At 42.3% G+C, this 21,447-nt stretch overlaps 3 protein-coding genes across 7 annotated transcripts in view; 2 read left to right on the top strand and 1 right to left on the bottom strand.

Moving 5' to 3' along the window:
• The window catches only part of fnip1 (folliculin interacting protein 1), a 41,304-nt gene extending 25,153 nt beyond the window's left edge, over positions 1-16,151 (top strand). For all 3 annotated transcript variants that reach the window (XM_018691834.2, XM_018691833.2, XM_018691836.2), the window contains 10 exons: positions 746-881; positions 1,843-2,044; positions 2,520-2,605; positions 6,955-7,101; positions 8,974-9,143; positions 10,473-12,234; positions 12,398-12,563; positions 12,909-13,109; positions 13,254-13,369; positions 13,696-16,151. In XM_018691834.2, coding sequence (XP_018547350.1) covers positions 746-881; positions 1,843-2,044; positions 2,520-2,605; positions 6,955-7,101; positions 8,974-9,143; positions 10,473-12,234; positions 12,398-12,563; positions 12,909-13,109; positions 13,254-13,369; positions 13,696-13,774 — 3,065 coding nt within the window. In that variant the 3' untranslated portion in view covers positions 13,775-16,151. The remainder of the gene's footprint in view (positions 1-745; positions 882-1,842; positions 2,045-2,519; positions 2,606-6,954; positions 7,102-8,973; positions 9,144-10,472; positions 12,235-12,397; positions 12,564-12,908; positions 13,110-13,253; positions 13,370-13,695) is intronic.
• The window catches only part of irf1b (interferon regulatory factor 1b), a 323,207-nt gene that overhangs the window by 79,983 nt on the left and 221,777 nt on the right, over positions 1-21,447 (bottom strand). The gene's annotated exons all lie outside the window — the stretch shown is intronic.
• The window catches only part of rapgef6 (Rap guanine nucleotide exchange factor (GEF) 6), a 140,606-nt gene continuing 137,421 nt past the window's right edge, over positions 18,263-21,447 (top strand). For all 3 annotated transcript variants that reach the window (XM_018691620.2, XM_018691618.2, XM_051078809.1), the window contains exon 1: positions 18,263-18,720. In XM_018691620.2, the coding sequence (XP_018547136.1) occupies positions 18,646-18,720 (75 nt within the window). In that variant the 5' untranslated portion in view covers positions 18,263-18,645. The remainder of the gene's footprint in view (positions 18,721-21,447) is intronic.

The following is a 21,447-nucleotide window of genomic DNA, read 5'->3' as shown; positions in this document are numbered from 1 at the left end:
AGTTTTAGTTTTTTCACACACACATTCTCATTCATTCAGTCCATGAAGTTACAGTATCCCTCTTAGTCTCTTCACACATACACACACACACACACACACAGATCGCACACAGTTTAAATGGTTCATGTGACTATTGATCAGTGCCTGCTGCCTAGGCTGTAAATAACCCTGTGATAAAGGCATTCTGTGTGTGTGTGTGTGTGTGTGGGTTGTCATTACCATGCCAGCCTGGTGTAAAGCCAGGTTGTCCAATAACTGTAGCATGTGACTGTTAGCACACTAGCTGATATTAGATCTCATATGAAAGGTATCCAGTAAATAGGGGCTTAAGGGAAAAGAGGAAAGAGGGGTGTGTGTGTGGGGGGTGGGGTGGGGGTTTAGATATCCATGTTTTGTGTGCTGTGTTCGTTTGGCTTTCTTCAAGTTGTTTACTTTGTCTTACTAAGAACAGTTATTGTCCTCTAGATCTCGGTCTAGCTCTGTGTGTTACTGTGTGTGTGTGTGTGTGTGTGTGTGTGTGTGTATGTGTATGTACGATGTGTTGGTTCAGAATGAATAACCCTACGCACTTGTTGTCTGACTCACTCTTGTCCTTTTTCTCCTCTGTCACTCACCACTCCTTCCATCTGTTCCCTGGTCTCCTCTCTGTTCTCTCTCCCCTCACTCCTGCTTCCTTGATTTCTTTAACTGTTCTCTCTACTTGTCACTCCTCCCCTTTTCTCCATCCCTCCTTCTCTCCCTTTAGCTTCTCTGAGCAGCCTGTTGATCACTCCCTTCCCGTCCCCTGGCTCCTCCTTGACCAGCAGCTGTGCGTCCAGCTACCAGCGCCGATGGCTCCGCAGCCAAACCACCAGCCTGGAGAATGGTGTTTTCCCCCGATGGTGAGACAAATACAATCATACATGTACACCCAATTGTGCAAAAACACTTTACATAAATGTACTTGCATATTAATGGAAACAAACTTAGACAAAGAATAGAAAGAAACTTACTCTACAGAAAGACAAGTGCTATTTTCTCTGACTGTCCCACATCCCTAAGATATTTAGTTTACTATAATATATTTTAAAAAAAACACACACACATACAAGTACATAAGCTCTTCTTCACACCCTCTCAGTCTCTACCCAATCATCAGTCCTCCTTCGTTTTTTCTTTCCCATTCAGGGCCTCAATCAGTCTTTTGTAGTTTATCCTGTTAGGACTTCCTCAGAATCCAGCAGGCAGCTGGGAAAATGACACACACTTCTGTTATGTGCTAATAACTGCTCACACACACACACACATACACAACACACACAGTGCTTTGGCTAGACAGGATGCTGTGTTGGCCTGTCACTGTAAATGCAGCTGTCAGCCTCTGAGTGCTCTAATCTTCCAGGCGCTCCAGTTCAGCAGCACCAAAGCATCTTGTTTACCAGCTGCAACAGTAAAAAAAAGCCTAGGATTAAGAGTCTCTTTACATGTTTCCTTTGCTTGACGCATGTGCTCAGGTATTTTCTCTTCCCAACTGTTGAAACATGTAAAAATATCTGTTGGATGAAGAATATTTACTGGTTTTAATTAATTCCCAGCAAAAATGGAAAAGGACACATAGAAAAGGAGACCTTAAGCAGTATTCCAACTTCTTAATAATAATATAATAATAATAATAATAATATAATAGGTGAGACATAACTTTATTGGGCTTCACAGGAAAATAGATTTGTCCTAGAAAAAGTACAACAATTCAGATTTCTATGTCAAGTGCTTGGAGGTTACGCACACATTTCATCCTGTGGAGGTTGTATCAGATCAGTCTCTGTTCTGAGGTTAACCCCCTGTGTACCCTGTCCTGATCAGGTCAGTGGAGGAGAGCTTCAACATGTCTGATGAAAGCGGGGGACCGAGCCTTGGCGTAGCTCGTAAGAAGAAGATCGCCATCGGGGTCATCTTCATGCTGTCCCCAAATCCTGAGGAGAACAACCGCTTCCAGGATTTCTTTTTCTCCCACTTCCCTCTCTTTGAAAGCCACATGAACAAACTCAAGAGCGCCATTGAACAGGTGAATTGATATGTTTGACCACGATTATAGACAACTACATGTTGAGTTGAACCCCCCACACCCCCCCCCCGGATTTCCCTTTCATGTTTCTTTTCCTGATGTCAACATGAGGATTTTAACTTACTCTAAAATCAGTCCACGTGATGTGTCCGAGGTTTGTGGAGATAGGCCTGTCAGTACAATCTGTTTAGCAGTGAGATATGATTAGAACCTAAAAGCAAACTTTATACCCTTTGTAATGAGCAGAGTTGCTGTCAGATTGACCGCTCAATGGTCATACCTTGTATAACTGGGGTTCTGTTGTTGGCACCGTCAGTGCTCTGGATTACTTCCAGTTTTACCCTCCATCTTCCCTTTTACCCCCTGCCTTGTCCTCTCCCTCACAAATTCCTTGCTCCACCTTTCCTGTAACTTTGTTTGTCAGCTTCAGTCCCAATTATCTCAAAGCGTGTGTGTGTGTTGTGTCACTCTCAAGGCCATGAAGATGAGTCGGCGGTCAGCTGATGCCAGCCAGAGGGCCTTGGCTTACAGTCGAATGGTGGATGGGCTCAACGAGTTCAGGTTGGGCAACAACTCATATTGATTCACTAAGACAAAATTGTGCATATTTATTTTTTCACTTCGCAACATGCCAACATTTTAGGGAGTGTTTTTGCCTTTAATGGGGGATATTATATACTTAATAAATTTATAATTGTATAACTGACATTATCCCTGTAATATAGCATAAAATAGACAATATGTTTTACATGGGACAAAAACAAAATCACTCAGTTTTCTTAAATCAGGGTGTTTAGTGTCCTTTAACTGCATGTTTATCAACAAAATCTCAGTGGCAGTTCACCAATTCAAACATCTAGGTTTCATTCCGTTTCTATGTACTGTAGCTAAACATTCATTCTCTCATCTGGTCCACATCATGGAGAGACTCTGGAAAAATGATCTACAGTATCTGTGATCACTATCTGCAACATGAAATCTGACACAAGAGAACGCTCTGCAGTGTGCATCATTCATGGTATCAGTATCAGTCCTCACTGCAGATCATGAGACATTGGAAAACTGTGTGGTTGACAAGATTTTGGAGACAGTGAGGGAGTGTATGCAGGATTTAGTGCTGGAAAGACAGGTGTGATAGAATGAAAAAGGGAGGTAAAAGACATGTAAACTGTTGCTCTGCCCCAAAGACAAGAAGCTGTTGGTGCATAGGCATGACACTTCACACATCACACACTGTAGAGTAGTGTGTAAAGTAGTGTTTGTCAGAATTACAGTACTGACAGTTTCTTCTAGTGAAACATACTGTTGATCCAGGCCCTGTTCTTGTTGGTGAAGTAACACAGTCTTAAAGTAGGTCACCAAGTGCCCATACATATCCTGTGTTACTCATGTAATGGCACTTACATTTAGGCAGCTTTAATGACCTGAGAAGTATTTTTCACATGCCTTTCATTCCAAGTGTGCATTGTTAAGCTTGTGCCAGAGTTAATCAAGCAGGCAGAAAACTGTGATTTGCATTTGTGTACGGCAGCCTGCAGACAAAAGAAGCATCTTGTCTACCATAAATCTATCCCAAAAAATAATATAACCAACTGAATCAAATGCTTATTGTCAGTTTTTCGTTGCTGAAATCATAAAGGAGCAAGACATAGGACTATTAGAAAAGGCTACATGACAACTGTCAGGTGTCTGTGTAACAACGTGAATTTGTGGGATCTGAATGTAACAGAGAGGTGAGGCGACATGATTTTGTAATTCTGCTCTAGTTACAGATGGAGTGTGCTAAGGTGTCGCAGCAGTCAATAATTAATGAATACTCGTCGTGGTTGATGTGTGAGGATAGCGTGATGCTAACAGTTTCTGCCTCTCCTTATATGTTCATTTTTTTGTTCCTTTAAGTGAGTACGAAAAAGAACTAATGATTTGCATATTAAGCTGAGTAAGAGATGTTGAAATACTTTGGGTAAAAGAAAGGAGGAACACACTGTTCCCTACCTGTCTTGAGCAAACCATTAAGATTGCATTATGACTACAGTGTATGCTGGGAGGTCTTGCTTTTTAAGGCTTTGGTTGTGTTTATTGATCAGAGGTTCAGCAGCTACCAGTTAAAACTCAACTCTGCACAGCAACTACCTCATGTAAAGAGGATGCTTTATTTCAGCTTTTTAGAAACACCAGTACCAAGAATGATTTAATCTTTATGTGCTGACATGGAATATGAAATCATAAATTTGTGCTGCTTAGATTATAGGTGAGACATGCTTGTCAGCACTGTATGACTGCTTGGTACACACACACACACACACACACACACACACACACACACACACACACTCAAAACACACAAACCTATTTAATGTGCGTGCATGCATGCCTTTCTCCACCACTACTTTCACTTGCCACTCACAAACTGGCAGGCAGTTCCCTGTCTGAGGTCCCCTCGTTGCTGCAGTCATATGCCTGTTGGCAGCTGGCCACAGCAACCCAAGCCTCCTGAGTGGCAACCCTATCTACCTCAGGCACTGGCCATGAGCACCAGAATAGTAAATAATATGTGAGTGCCAGCAGGAGGAACGCTATTGCCCTGGACAAACAAAATATCTGTAAAATCTCACCTTCAGACAGCAGCTAAATATAAGTGTAGCCACCTTTGCCATTAAAGGGTTTTGACTTCATGGAACATTACAGAAGGAAACTGGAATAAATGCCTTTGCCCACTGCTGATGCTGCTTTGACGTAGTCAGAGGGTGGGCACGCACACATAGTTGTGCATGCTGGCAAAGATAAGCTGCGCTGTTAGCAGAGGCTTGTGTACATAAAAGTGACACCAGCCTATATTGGGGTTATGTAAAGGTTTGCAGCTAGAGTACAGGCGGGGGGCACTGAGTAAAGCAAAGCACTGAACACACCAGGGTTGTCTAATTACCATTGGATAAAAGTATGCACCAAATGGCAGCCATCAGAAACCAAAACAGTGGCATTCTGCAGCCTGGTAATTGCTAGTAATTTAAATCTGTCCCCTCAGCCTGTCACATCATTTTAATTTTACATCACAGGCACGCTCTTTAAAGTTCACCTGAACAGCTGCTGCAGAAAGACTGAGACCAGATCTCCTACTTATCTAGCTCTGGCTCAGCCTCAGACCTCTGGCTGCCCAGTTGGGGGGCTTTTAGTAGATGAATGTACACCAGACATAGCAGGGGTCAAGTGGGGCTTAAAAAGGCCACAGAGATGTCAACCTGTTTATAACACAGGGATGACTAAAGCATTATTAGGTCATTTGATGCTGCTGTCCAAATGACAGATCATCTCTGCTGCCTTGCTGACAATGATGTGTAAAGAGAGTTGGAGACATGTTTCATATGTGTTGAGTTACAAGTGACATTAATTCCATTCTGGTTTACCCCTGCTGGACCCTGCTATGGCCACTCAGTACTGTGATTATTAATTATTCATCTGTGTAATTGATTCATGTCAAGATTTTGATCAGTCAAACTCAGGTGATCTCACAATCTTGATCATTCAATGCGAAAGTTTTGTTGAAGTCTGCGTTAAGTTTCTTAAGCAGTGGTGCATTTAAGAAGACTCGTTGTTGTAGAACGATTCACTTCTTGGACAGAGAAAGAAAACCTCAGGCCATCACCTAAAATTCAACATTTAACCAAACTAAAGATTGATTTCCACAGTCAGCAAACGTTCTTGTTATTAAATGACAATCAATCAACAGATTTTCTGAAGGACCGGTGTTGTATTTTACCACAATGAACTACAGGACAGGTTTAGGCTTACAACATAAGAACTGCTTGCAACAACTTTATCGTAATACAGTTGAATTCATTTGTTCTTCTTTTTACACTGAGCAGATAATTTCTTATAAACCCATAAACAAAGTGTTCCTGTTCCTGTTTAGCAAAATACACTTCTGTAAAATAGCTTGATCACAGGAATATTGGAGTTCTAGCAAGGGTCACTTTGACTGTGTGACACCTGTTTTTTCTCTCAGCATGCATCTCCCCTGTCACTGGGTTTTTTATAGGTCAAAGAGGTTGTAAGTTTACTGCAGAATTAACCTTGTTTACAGCCTGAGATGTCCTGTAGTTTCCAGTAAGACTAAATCAAGCTTGGAACAGCACAGAGTTTTTATTTGTTATCAGTAGGACCTACAAAGTCTTGTGACAGATCACCTGAGGTGATAGCAGCTGGTTACTTTACTGCAAAGTTAGCCTGACTGTGCTTTTGTATTAAATGTCTTTGCAGAAGATTGCACTTGTTATACTGATTCATTCACATGTTTGCAAGGAATAAGCGAAAGCAGATGCAGCACCTCATGCTCTAATAAAAACTGCCTCCTCTTTTTGTACTATCTGCACAGTTTTGCATTTTTAGACCCAGAATCCAGCAGCTGCAGTGCATACTTCAACTCTGACTAAAAACGCCTGATTCTCTACATTCCTCAGGCTGCAGAGATTCCCCTCTGCCCATGTGTCAAAGCTTGGCCCCAGGCCGAGACATGCTCACCAACACGCCCCACGTTCCATGGAAACTCCAGTCCTTCTCAATGGACAAATGCCCAAGCCGAGCCACATACAGAAAGATATACACACACACTATACAGAGCAAGAGACAAGGTTGTGTGTGTGTGTGTAACAGTCCGACGAACTTGCGCACATTCTCTCTCACACACACACACACACACACACACACACACACACCCCCAGGGTCTCCCATGGCCTCAGTGCAGACAGCAAAGCTCTGTGAACTGAGATCTCTTTTGTTTACCCCGCGAGACAATAACGTGTCTGTTCTATCTCTGTCTGTTTTCTCTCTTTTCCCCTCCTTTCCTTTCATTTGCTCTCTCCATGCCCTCTCCTTCTTTCATCCCTCCCTCCCTCGCCGTACCTCATCTCCAGGATGACCATCTGTGACCTCTACACCATGCCCCGGGTGGCCGAGCCCGTCTGGTTGACCATGATGTCTGGAGCGTCGGAGAAGAACCAGCTCTGTGGTCAATTCATGAGGGAGCTCTCCCTGCTGATGGAGCAGGCCTCCAAGAACCAGTTGAGTGTCTGCTTGTACTCATACCTGGTCCGCCATCAGTCACCAAATTTCTAAAAATGTCATATCTTGGACTGATACGAAGGGAACTACGTGAAAATGCATTTTCAAACACGTTTCTGTCATATTACGTACTGGTTTTCAGCAGTTGTATGGATACAGCAAACCCACCAATGGTGGAAACACTGATGCAAAGAGGGAAAGACAAGCACATTAGCATTCAGACATGAAAAAATGTTACACATGCATGGTCTTACCACATTTGTGTTGGCTTGTACTTCCTGGACAGGCTTGTCAACAGAGAAACACATGCTGATTCACACACACTATTCATTTTCTCTCCCACATACACATTCTATGTACTATCTTTCCCTTTCTTACAGTTAAACACACACGCAGTGTGAGTGTTTCACCCTCTTTGCATTTATTTGTCTGCCTCAGAGGGAGCTGTGAATGAGAAGATCCCTGCCAGCCTCTAATTACTTATTGTTGCAGTTACAAAGCCATGTCAAACCACTGCTGATTGTACATATATGAATTGGTAGCAAGGCCTTTATTGAACATTGTACCCATATTCAGTACAGTAAATTTAAGTAGCATTCAGTACACTGGACTGAATTGTTGATCTAAAGTCCAGCAGTATTTTTTTTAAAGATGTGTGCGGTTTTCTAATCTTGATCTCTGGTTTATGCAGTAGAGATTAATCCTATTTCTTCTGCATGTCGAAAGCTTTTGTGCATTTGTAAATACTTGGGCTGCAACTTACAACAATACAACCTTGTGTATACAGGGCAATAAAAGCAAAGGTGAAAACATAAAATAAAACTTTGTTTGCAAATAAAGGATTAGGATAGAATTGAATAGGGGTGAAAAAGGGCTTCAAAACATTACATTAAAGCATTACATAAAATATAAGTTAATGGTCAATGACGGACTGCGTGATCCAGCTTGAATTCTAAGCTACGTTTGCTGCTACAGTGGTGTGAATTGTGATTCTGTCACTAGCAGTAAGTAGCTGTTCTGAGAAATACAAAAACTGTGTTTAACATAGGCGACCATATCCAGCATGCCTTGACAGTCAAAAGAAAGAGTGGAAAATCAAACACGAGCAACAGAGAATTTATGTGAAAAGATCACAGTTCCCACCTACACAGTTTTGAAATTTAAAAAAAGTACAAACAGGGATTGAAAATTATCATTAAAAATTATGTATTTTTAAACCATAGCATATTATATGGTCCAGTGTGAATCTCTATGAACCTGGAACTTTCTCTTGTTCTCTAAATCCCTGTACACTCTCTACATGTTGACCATTAATAGAAACTGCGTCTCCTAGGCAACAATCAGTGTTTCTCTTTCAGCATCACTTCTTAGCTGAAGTCACTGTTTCCACCACCATTGGTTAGGATGATACCACACAACAACTTTTATGTGCTGTTGACTCTCGAATTGAACGTCGGGTCTCCCTGGTAACTGCTGGGGTTACTTATGTCTATCAGTATTCCCATGACTGATGGTTTTGATGACTGCCACAGCCACTGCTGTGTTCTAGCACGTGATTGAACTTGACTATCATGACAGTCTTGAGTCATGAGACAGGAAAGGAAGTAGACGCTTGTGGTCAGGGAAGAGAAGTGAGTCATGCTAATACAGTGTGTGTGTATGTGCATGTCTGTATGTGTGTGTTGGATGTGTGTATGTGGTGTCCAGTTCTGTCCAAAGATTTCCGTGTAGTAAGAGAACATCTGACCTAATGAAACAAGGTCAGGGGGAGGAAACTGAGAAACCAAGTCATTGCTGATAGATAGCAACCAGCTAGGAAGTAAAATTTTGAACTTGAATTTCTGCTGACCAACCCTTGTCTTATATTCCAGATTTCTCCCTGCCTTATTGACAGCCATCCTGACCAATCACCTGGCCTGGGTCCCCACCGTCATGCCCAATGGGCAGCCTCCAATTAAGATCTTCCTCGAGAAACACTCCTCCCAGAGTGTTGACATGCTGGCAAAGACGCACCCCTATAACCCACTCTGGGCACAGCTAGGTGAGAGTCAAACAAAAGCATAGATACACACAGAGTGTACCTTTTGTATTCTGTCAAAGCACCTGGCTGGAGGGGAAGTAAAATATAACACCTGTGTTTTATCTTCAACTTGGCTGAAGCTAGAACACATCCTAACCTGCCAGCGTTAATCGTAACAGCCTAAAGACAAGTTAGGACTAGGCTATCCTCTCTACATGCAATGTCATTAAATCTTCAGTCTGTGTTAGCTCATTGTGCGCATGTTGGTGTAATAGGTATCATGCAATTCCTGTTTAGATATAAATCCTGCCTGTAGTAGCATTTCACATGCAATTAGAGATTTTAGGTGTAATAAATGTGCAATTTTATAATTAAGATGCAGTAACAATGTGAGAATTGGATATTAATTTGATGTTTTTCCCCATTGATGATGTTTAACTGTCTTGGTATATTCCTGGTGAATGAGAAGTTGAAATATCATGTTTTTTTTGCAGTGGAGAACATTGCATTAGTGGAAACCTATGGATAGATTTCTATGAAAAATTGTTGCATATATCAAGTCACGATCTCCCATAAATACACAGTCATCTTAAAGAGTATGTCGGGCAGTTTGAACTTTCACCTCCAGTGACATGAATTTAAGAAAGTTAAGTGAGTCAATGGTGACACCTAGTGGTCATAGCCCAGAACTGCAGAGGAGAACATTGATTTGTCATATGAAAAAGAATATAACAAAGAGATAAAGAAATGTGCAGGTGATAACATTGTAAAAAGATGAGATAAGTATATTTAACTGATTATTGTTTAAATATGACGATATTGCTCCAGGAAAGAGTATAATTTTGTTTTTTCTTTCCCAGTCGTATCTAAATATCCAACATTGATCATCATACCGTAATTTCCAGACTATAAGCCGCTACTTTTTTCACACGCTTTGAAACTTGCGGCTTAAACAGTGATGCGGCTAATTTCTAGATTTTTACGGGCTGACGAACTTCATGCCGCAAAAGCATTTAGACACGTGTGGCTTATAGACAAGCGTGGCCTGTATATGTACTTTTTTTTTTTCTTTTTAAATTTAGTGCATGCGGCTTATAGTCAGGTGCGCTCAATAGTCTGGAAATTACGGTAAGTCTTGCCTCACAGAGATCTGAAAAATACAAAACTTTGCAGACTTAAAATATGACTGAATATTAACATGTTTATTTCCTGATATTATAGTATAATCACCAGTGTGTTGTGTTGTATCAATTGACAAACTAAATAAATACCTGTTCAAAAAACTAAATGCAACTATAGACCTGTTCACTGATGCTAATGATCATTTTTTCTTTCTGTCACTGTGTGTAGGAGACCTGTATGGGGCCATTGGGTCACCAGTGCGACTGTCGAGGACAGTGGTAGTGGGCCGCAGACAAGAACTAGTCCAGAGGCTCCTCTATGTCCTCACCTACTTCATCCGCTGCTCTGAGCTGCTGGAGACCCACATGCTGGACAGTGCTGAGGATGAGGCCATCGTCATGCCCGGTTCCCTCATCACCACCTCTCTGAGGAAAGGTGAGGTGGAGGAGTCGGACTACGTCCTAGTTACTGTCCATAAACCCAGCGGGGACTACTTGTCCCAAGGGGCCCATGCCCAACAGGCTGAGGCAGAGGACAGTAGTTACCCTTCAGACAACAGCCTCCAGAGCAGCACATATACAGACGCTGAGGTGGAGCACGGTGCCGGGGATACGCCCAAGGAGGAAGATGAGGATGAAGAAGACGAGGAGGACAGCAGTGAGAGTCAAGGGTCCAGGAGCAGTGTGCTTCAGACGGGACACAGTCAGACCATAATTCCCGTCATCAGGACTGCAGAAGCAGCTGAACCTGGGGAGCTACACAGGGAGTCCAGCAGCCCGCTGGGCACAGAGCCCCGACTGGAAACAGTGCTGCGCGTCGGCTCGGCCTCCCCTAGGGAGCAGGTCTGTGTGGTGGATACAGAGACCAAGGGTGACCTGAAACTTATTGTTCCATCCATACCCACAACACTTGCATCAAGTCCATCTCCACCTCCTACCACGGAGTGTAAAAATTCTGGGGCGGAGGCAGGGTTGGATGCAGGGATGGGCAACCAGGCCACCAAAGTGCTGGCTTCCCGGCCTTTGGGAAACCCTCTAGAGAAGAAGCCTCCGGATAAGAACCTGCCTGCTGCAATGCCAGTGCCAGTGATACCAGGAAACACCATGATGGGGCCCATGGCTTTGACTCTAACAGAAGAGGAGGAGCCAGCAACAAAAGTCACTTTCCTCATTGGAGACTCCATGTCTCCGGAGTCAGACACAGAGAGCCGCAGAAGGAGGGTGGAGGAGGAGTTCAAAAAGCACAAGAAACACCTCAAGGACAAACCTCACCAGCAGGCACTGCTGCATCAGCAACTACAACATCATCAAGGACAACATTATCAACAGCAACCACAGCAGCTGCAGAGAGGAGCAGATTCAAAGACCAGCAACAGCAGTGCATCAGAGGACCAAACCAAACAGACCAAGGTGGCTCCAGCCCTGCAGCGGGTGTCCAGTAAGATGCCCCACTGGACCCAAAACTGTATGGATCATTTTGATGAGTATTTCAGCCCAGAGAACCCCGTGGAGACAAGGACAATAGACGATGTGGCCGAACGACAGGAGGCCAACACCACAGACAGTATGCACAAAGACTTGCTGGACCCCTCGGGAGTCCCCCTGGGCACCTTGGAAGGTCACAGCTTTCAGAGTGCAGTCGGGAGTCCGGGTTTGGGTCTCTGTTTAGGTTCAGGTAGTGGAGAGGTGGGGTCCAGCAGGATGGGAAACACTTTGTTGGATGTCCAGAGGAGATGCAGGTGTGAGTCCACAGACTCCTGCGACACCTGCTGCTGTAGGAGCTGTTCTGCTGAGCAGGACAAGGGTCTCATGTTGTCAGTCCCCGTCCCCCAGGATGGAAGCAGCAACAGCAAAGAGGACCAAAAGCGCAAGGCGGTTCCTGTCAACGACTTTGAGATACCACGCAACGAGAGCTCAGACAGCGCGTTGGGAGACAGTGAGAGCGAGGAGACAGAAGACTGGCAGGAGGAAGTGCTGGTGCCCTTCCCTGGGTGAGTAGAGAAGCTGCATTGGTAAAAAGTGTAATTCTGTATTATTATTCAGTGCTTTGGTAATAACCAGCAACCACAGTAATAACAATTACAGCGAATAAATGATCTTCATCATTTTGAAAACAGAAAGATAAAAACCTCATACTGTATTTTTGATTTACAGGTCAAAGTTGGTGGAGAACTTCTCAAAGCCAAGCATAGCCAATTTTGGCCGGTCTCTGTTTGGAGGCTACTGCCCCACCTATGTGCCAGACTTTGTACTGCATGGGATGCCCAGCGACGAGAAGCTACGGCAGAGCCTCATGGCTGAACTAACCCATGCTGTTCAGGTAAAGGAATGAAGTATTTGGTCCTTGTTTTTGGGGAACTCTACCTTTTCATTGCAATATAGAATTTTTAATAGAAAACAAAACTTTGTAAAGTGATAGGACAATAGAATTATATCATTATGAGACAAGACCACTGAAAGTTGACCACTGATAATATTGCATTACTGCTCAGCCCTAATACAAATGCTGGTGTACAGAAACTTATATTCTTTATTTTACTTTTAACGAAGTAAATGACAGAATGAGGAGTTGGAGATTTATTACATGCATTGACATGTAAGAAATCTGTGTTTTACTGTGGTAAAGTGTTTCATTGGTTTAATTGACTGTTGTTGTCCTCCTTAGCATCCAGTATTGGATGAGCCCATAGCAGAGGCTGTCTGCATTGTAGCAGACACAGACAAGTGGACAGTGCAGGTGGCCAGCAGTCAGAGACGAGCCACAGACGTCAACAAGCTGGGGAAGGAAGTCCTGGTGTCCAGCCTGGTTTCCAGCTTATTGCAGTCCACTCACCAGCTCTACAAACTCAACCTCTCACCCAATTTTGTATGTGACATGTCTCAGTGTTTGTACTGTAATGTGATACAGAGAAAGTTACTGTTTTAACCACTGATTATTTGTCTGTATATAAAATAATGTCTTTAATTCTCCTGCTTTGCTAACTGTGTCCCTGTTTCTTCTCCTCCTCAGTGTATTATGCACCTTGAGGACCGCCTGCAGGAAATCTACTTCAAGAGTAAGATGCTTGCTGAGTATTTGAAGGGCCAGACAAGAGTCCATGTGAAAGAGCTTGGCATGGTCTTAGGGTAAGCAGTCAATCTTTTTTTCAGTCGACTCCACATGAATAGAACAAGAAGCTGCAGCTGTGTTCAAAAATAAAATGAGCTCCAAAAACGTGTACAGCTGAAATATAAATAAATTTGCCAGGCAAATCTGTAGACTAGTTAGTAGTGAATGCAGTACAGATCTGTAGCTGTATCTGTGCTGCAAAAAATAATGTCACACATTAACTTTTTAGATGGTAAACAAAGGCCACATTCAGTGCAAAGTAAAGTCACAGTGGCCATTGCACCACCACAGAAGAGTGGTATTGAAATTATTTTATCTCACTTTAATTCTTGCACCTTTGCAGAATTGAGTCCAGTGACCTTCCCCTGTTAGCCGCAGTGGCCAGCACTCACTCCCCCTACGTGGCTCAGATCCTGCTATGAGACTGTGAAGACACAAAGGTCCCCAAGCAGCCTGAGGAAACCAGTCAGACCCAGGTGGTGGTGGTGGTGTTGTTGCTGGTGCATCTCTGGTCCTCCGAAAACGGCCCGTCCATGCTCTACAGCTGACCCCCTCACCTCCCACCACCCCACACACACAGTATGTCCTGTGCACCCTGGGCTCAGTGGGATCTTTGCCCTGTTCCCTGAGGGGTGCGTGACTTTTACGGACCACAGCCAGCCCCCCCCTCACTACCACTGCTCCTGAATTTGGTGCAATACCCATGTTGCACCACAGGGGGGGGGGCTAGAGACCACAGTCCAATAGTTGGGAATGAGGCTCTGTGGATGACTGAAGCATCCCTGAAATGACCTTCTCCTGTTGATTGAATGTTTCTTTTAAAACAGGACTCTTTTATTTTTAATTTTTTGGACACAAAAGCCAAAGACTTTATTCATTTTCCCAGTTGAGAATGAAACTTTAGATATCTACAGCACATTAACAATGAATTTTGTTTCTTCAACTGCTTTTTTTTTTTTTTTGTTTTTTTTTTTTTGTTTGTTTGTTTGTTTGTTTTCTGTACAATCTTAAACCCAGTCGTGCAAAGTGACGGACTACATGTTTAAAGGAAACAGTTGGATATTTTTAAACTTTTGAGGTAAATATCATTGAGAACATCATCAATCTCATGCCAATTATGTTATGTTGTTTATCTTCATGTTTTTGTTTACAAGCCAAATTTCCCTGAGGTATCTCAACAAATCTGACAAATTTAAAACAAATTTCTGTCAAATTGCAATGCACACCTGACCTTAAAGCCTTTTTTTTTTGGCAGAGGTGGTAATCGATGCACACCGTGATTTTTAGTTCTACAAACTGGTTTTGAAATGGCTAAAAGTGGCTTTGACATTCTTATCATAGGTACAGCACTACCTCAGATCTTCATATGGGCAGTGGGTGACACACTCATTTCCAGCTGCCCCATAGAAAACCCTGAGGTAAACTTTTTAAGCTATTTTAATCAGAGGAATGTCAGCGTAAACTGTGTGCAGACTCTTATGCTGTGTTCTTTGAAAAAAAGGGAAGGCTGTTTAATTCTTTAGGATGATCGTTACAAAAGAAAATGGAAGAAAAACATATTTTTTTGCGTCAGAATGTGATCAAGAAGGGTTCCTTTCTACTGTGGAAAAGCTAAAACATACACCATCTATGTATATTTTAAAACTAAATGCTGAAATATTTTCACACTTTTATAGCTTCGCCACCTTTGTACGATGTTTACGGCTTTGATGTTTGCTGCAGAGAGAGGAGAGAGGAGGAACACAGTAAGCCTTATAGTGGATATGTATGTATCAGTTAACACTACTGTATTTTCAGACATGTTTCTATGACAGTTATACTCGCAAACACACACAACATACAAAACTATAGTAGCACACTTTTAGCTTTTTTTCCTTTTAATTTTCCACGACATTGACAGATAAATGATTTTGGCTGTTAAGCCATTAACCCAGGGTGTGATTTGCCGCAGTGTAGAAGTGAGCTTGTGCTTTGTATTCAGATTCTCTCCAGGGCATAAAGTGTAACCTGCAGGGGGGGCAATAGGGCATTATTTTGTTATTCTCAGTATTATTATTTTTTGTCATCTGTTGACAGCATTGGAAATGAATCCATATTTTCCTAATTTGATTGCACACAAATTGGATTATTTATAATAATGAGCAGAGAGAACTCCTGAGTTTCACAGATAAACTCATGTCCATATTGTGCTTTACCACAGCACCTCTGTGCTACCATTTAAGATGACAAATCCCCAGTTTCTACAAATGCTACTTAAAGATTGAAATGTGGCCCAGGTTTGTGTGCTTGTAACACACAAACTTGTTTATGGGCTTTATGTTCTAGTTGTAGTGTTGACAATGGCTTCTGTTGCCTGAAGAAGCAGGAATAACTGGCAGTGTAACCCTAAGAACTGGACAGTGTTTGTTTCTACAAGGTCAAATCGCACCCTGAACAACCCAAGTCTTAATGGAGAAGTGGCATGAAGGAATCGCAGACTTCTGGAGAGCTCATTTTTGCTGGTAAAATTGATATATACATGCTTGTTACTGTATTGAAGATGCTCAGCTATATCAGCCTACATTTTGTACAACCCAGCCATTATGTTTAAAAGGTATGAATTTATATCTGCTTTTCTCCCTTTTTGTATATGAATAAATTATTTAGTTGCTCTCGGTATGTGTAACGGTTCGTGTAAACTGTACATACTCAGTTTATTTCATTGTATTTGTACAGAACATCTTTTAAGAATTGTCTCCTCAAATTATTTTTTCCCAATTTTATGGGAATGTTGTGCAATAAAGATGCCGATGTTGAGAATTTCTGCATCTCTGGAAATGTTTTATGTCACAGAATCAAAGGGAATAGAGCAGGGAAAAAAAATCCTGGAAAAGTTAAATGTTGGATGTGTGAGTTTAAAATTGTCCTCCCAAAACTGAAAACCAGAGATCCAAGAGCTATAATTCAGATCCAGGAATTCACAAGGAGAGGGAAAAAAACCTGACAGTGTGTACACACAGTGGTATTACCACATATTGCTGTTTAGAAGATATTGCATTAAAGCAATGTTACAAACAAGCTTTCTGTGAAACCACAGGCCTGCCTCTGATTCAGTGGAGCAGCTCCGAGGCTTTTGTGTCTTCACATCTCAGATTAGCAGCTGTGGTTTTTTTCTCTCTTTTCCCACAGACGCTGAATAAACTATCTCAAGATTGTATAATTGTCACATGTGAACTGGTTTTAGATTTGCGGGTAAACCCAGTTGGGAAGTTTTATTTTCCCTTCCCTTTACCTCCAAAACAATTAATTTTCATGTTTTCATTTTGTATGCAGAGTAATTTGCCTACTATAATTTACCCATTGCTATAAAATTGCCTTTTTTAAAGACTGGAAAGTAGCTATAAATTAGAGCAAAGTCTATACAAGAATAGCACTTTTGTTTAGATTGGAGGTGGTCTGACTTCTAGTGCTCACCATCTGGATCACACATTTTATCCACCTTTGAATTTACCACCCTGAAAACTGTCCGTGACTCCACCCCGCTCCACCTACCCGCGGCACAGGAGGCAAGGCGAAACGAGCGCACACAACGCAGTTATGCAATAAAGAAAGGAGTGTCCTGGTTGAAAGCAAACACACTGGCAGCAAACATGAACGTGTCTCCTGTCAGTGAGATCATCACTGTAATCCCACTTTTTTTCCACGCGAGTAGTTATTTTAGGAGGCGATCACAAAAACATATGGCACAAAAAAGCAACTGATGGTCAAGTGAAGCTTTTCATCCAAATTTAAAAGTAAAGGTGCGTTGAGCAGCTGTAATTTTCCAACTGATGCTTTTACAGTACAAGTTTAACTGTTAAACAAAAAGTCAAAATGACTGCGTCAGGTTGGATTTTCCACTGAAGCAGAGGACGAGGATGTCTTAAATGCTCAACAATAACCTAATTACTCCGCATTTTAAGTGGCAACCGCTCATAGTTGTATGGAAGTGTCAGAAGTCAGAGGGAGGATCTATGAGGCATTTAAATACTCCTTTCGAAGCTCGTACACTTTAGCTTCTAAACTAATAGACGCTGCATGCAATGCTATAAAGCGAGAATATGCCATTTAAGATAAAGAAAACAACACACAACACGTTTTTTTTAATGGCAAACAAACATTCGAAAACATACCCGTGCACAGTTCACAACATGCAGGAGGCTTGCAGCTACGGCCTAACTGGTTTGGTGTGACCACTAGCTCATGCTGGCAAATATTAGCAAATGTTGACAAACCTTTGACAGATATTGCCTTCTTACTGACATTAGCCAAAGTTTTCATCCAAATTTAACACACATTTTGACAGATTTTTGAGAAAATCTGTGTTTCCATCTGCTACCAACATTAAAATATTGAGAATTGATTTATGGAAATAAATGTGCTTATTAATCAGGAAGCACTGGAGTAAGAAATTGCTCCTGGGATCCTGCTACTCTACACACCAAATATATTTAGGAATATGTGCTGTATAAGCATTATAAACTAAATGAATTTAAATGACTGTGAAAGACCTTGGAAATAAAGAGGGAAAAGTGTTTTCAACACATTATCTTCATCTGTGAATTGAGGGACAAATTAAAATTATATGAAATTACAGCATGAGACTCCATATGCTTATGAAGACTAAACAATAATAGCTAAAGTGGACCTCAGATTAAAATTGTTTTGTCAAACTAAAATAGTTAAGGTATTAAAACTAGATTTGGACACAGGAACCTTCAACAAATTATCAAAACCCAAGTGAACCCCAGCTTCTCACTAACCAGTTATCTATGCACACTCCCAAGCACTACCACTTCGATGTTCATGTGTCCCTCCTGTCATAAATTCTCGTATTCCCGACGGTATTTGAACGCAGCACCATCTCTGTGCAGACAGATGTCGTCAACTCTTTACACTCAGATCTGGTGGAGGAGGGATCTAAATCTGAACTCCTGGATCTGACTGACGGTAGCTACCGAGTTGGATATTTCCTTTAACCAAAGATGTACAGAATTCAAGACAGAAGGTCCCATAGATTTAACTTTCTGTCACACTCTTTTTCGGACGCGCAGTAGTTGAAAGTGAAGTTTTTTCCCCCTCTCCCTCTCCTGGAGGGGAAGGAGCTCCCTGGTCGGTCCGTTTTGGAGTAAACTCCATCCATGCTCGGCTCAGCGAGGACGAGATCTACGGGGATGTGATTTTGTTCCGCCCGGGTCGGCTAAAAGAACAGCTAGGAGAAGTGAGATTACCTATAGAGGAAGTAAAAGCCCCGAGGTGGATTTGAGCCGAAGTTATGAAAATGACCGGAGCCATGGAAACTTCTTTCAAACTGGCTTTGAAGAAACCGCCTTCGCTGCGGACGGCAGAGGTAAACAAAACTATCGTTTCTTTAATTAGCAGCGCCTTGCTAATGTTAGCCAAAATCAAACTGTTGCTTCACTTCGCTGTAGGAAAACTCTACTCAGCTGTCAGTGGGGTCTCATTAGGACTCTTCAGTGCAGTCACATGCTAAGTAGTACATACTGTACATGACTTTACTGTCTGTAACACTGAATAAGCCTTGGTAGAGCCCTTGGCTGTCTGTTCGATGCAGAAATGGCTCACAAATAGAAAAGTTTAGGGTCAAACAAAATCATACAGGACAAAATGTATCAGAGGCTTCAGTGGTGCCCAGACCGGGGTGCGTGAACTGTACTGGGTCCCCATCAAATTTCCTTTCAGGGAAGTTTTATAGTCTTTATTCATGAGAGAGAGAGAGAACAAACTCTTGTATAAACTTTGGGATTTAAGCCATGACATGGTTAACAGTTTGGGAAAACCCTCTCTCACTGCACTGCATTCTGGGCCTGCAAATCCAGCCTTACCAAATACAACATCACGTCACAGCTTCCCATCAGAGGGCTTATGCCTAAGCCCAGGAGATAGTTTGTGTAAACTCACATTTTGAACGAGGCCAGTTACATTTAACCACTGCTGCTCTCACATCCCTCCCCTCCCCTCCCCTCCCCTCCCCTCCTCTCCTCTCCTCTCCTCTCCTCTACTCTACCTCCTCCCTACATGAAGCTGTGGAAACACAGCTGGCTTGTCATTGCTTTAGTTACACTCGCTGCCCAAAAATAGCTCACGCCATACTCCCTTCCATGTTCAGCTGCTGGTAATAGTTTTGAAGTGCAAGCACTTTTCAAAGCACCATCAGAGTACAAAAAAAGAAAGAAAAAAAAAAATTAAAAACCAGCCTAGCCTTCAGCTTTTCAGCTTTGCATGACACTTTTGAATAGGCCCCTTTTTATGGCTCTGATCCTCTGTTTGTTTGTAGGTGCATGAGAGGTTGAAAGCCTCTTTCACACCTTCATAGAGGGCTGTTGTGCACACTTGAATAAGCCATATAAACTGTGTTTAGTCCACAAATAATATGACACAGTCACAGCAGTGAAGTGGATGTATGATGCGGTTATCAACTGCATGATAGCTCATGCTTTGATAAAGTATCCAAATTTAGCCTTATCCTCCTGAATTCAGTGGTAAAAAAAAAAAAAGCTCTTTGTGCTGCCACCTTTTTCATGGATCCTGTACACTCCCTGTTTCTTCCTCAAAATGTAAAATAGCGTTAATATACGGAGATGAAATGTTTCACTGCAATTATTCATGATTCATGAGGACATTAACAGCGGTAATGTAGCTCTAACATTAGGTAGCTGACCATCATGTACAGACAGACAAAATTATTGAACCTCTCCCCAGTGATAAATCACACCCTCAGACAACAAAGCACCAAGCAGTTGCTCAATAGATAAAAAACTGACTCATCGTTTTACCTTGATGTGAGATGAATAAAATGACAAGATGCAAATTCTCCCCAAATCTTTTAAGAACCTCACGGACCTGACACATATGAGGCTGCTAAAAGATATCCTTGAAGTTTTAGTGTTTAAATTCTCTATTAATAGATGTGAGCTGTTGGCTTCACGTCACAGTGTTTGAGAATGTATGAGTGTAGGTGTAGACTTCTTCTCCCTGTTATGTCTTGTGGCCTCCAGATACAGATTTGAGTGCTGACTGCTCTGCTCAGTCCTTTTAGAGGTGAATGGAGTGTTACAGTCCACAGGGTTTGCTTCTCAAACTGACCTTTAAGGACTTTTTGTAGCAAAAAGTGGAAAGTAGCAGGGATGAGTCAAGTTGGCACTGTACTCCAAATGGAACTGAAATTGGAAAAGGAATAGCTTGACATTTTGGGAAATATATATAACTGCTGTATTAATATTCCAGCAAGTCAAATGCAGTAAAGATTTTGGTCAAACCAGGTGAATTGTTTTCACAGTCGCTGGTTGAGACTGTCAGCTAAATTTCTTGGATGGGAAAGTTTTAGACGAGCTCTAGGTGCGTCTGTCTCCCATGCAGATGTTTGGCTCAGTGGATAATCTCTCCCACCGCAGGTTTCATGCCCCGTCAACCTCTCCCAGCTTCTTGGGTTTTCCGTCCGGCTCTTCCCTCCCCTGCCCACCTCAGTGCCATTCAGACGCCCTGATGGGTAACAGGCAACAAATCACGGCGGGTGATTTATGGTGGTTTTGGCGGGCCACCGGTACATATCGGACATTTATGGGAATTCCAACCGTCAAAAAGCCACAGGCTCCCTTGGGAAATAGCAAGTGAGGGAGAGAAAGAGAAACACAGACTTAAGTGGTGACTTCTTTGCTTTCTAAGCAACCAGTTGAGCTGCTATGACGAGAGCAAGAGCGGGAGACGGAGACCAGAGTGAAAAATGTTTCAAAAGTGGCTGCATGTGTCTCAGCAAAAGTTACCGAAGAGGATGGTTTGCTGAGCGCTGACACAGCTCGACTGATTACAGCCAGAGGACTGTACACTGTTGGTATGTTTTTTTCACAGTCTGTGCCAGTTGCCCAGCTTGCCCGTCTTCTTGGTGCCATCTGTACACAGTCAGCACAGAGGTGTGAGGGTTTGCAGTTTCCCTCCCTTTGGAGACCTTTGGCTTGCATTAATTCTCGATATGATGAGCAGCTGCCACACACTTGATTCATTATTATTAATTAACACATAATTTGGTTTCGTCAAACTGTGTCTAATTTTATCAGCA

The sequence above is a fragment of the Lates calcarifer genome, linkage group LG20 (genome assembly GCF_001640805.2).
Source record: "Lates calcarifer isolate ASB-BC8 linkage group LG20, TLL_Latcal_v3, whole genome shotgun sequence".
NCBI lineage: Eukaryota > Metazoa > Chordata > Actinopteri > Centropomidae > Lates > Lates calcarifer.
Note: the sequence above shows the minus strand (reverse complement) of the source record. Positions and strands in the feature narration are given on the sequence as shown.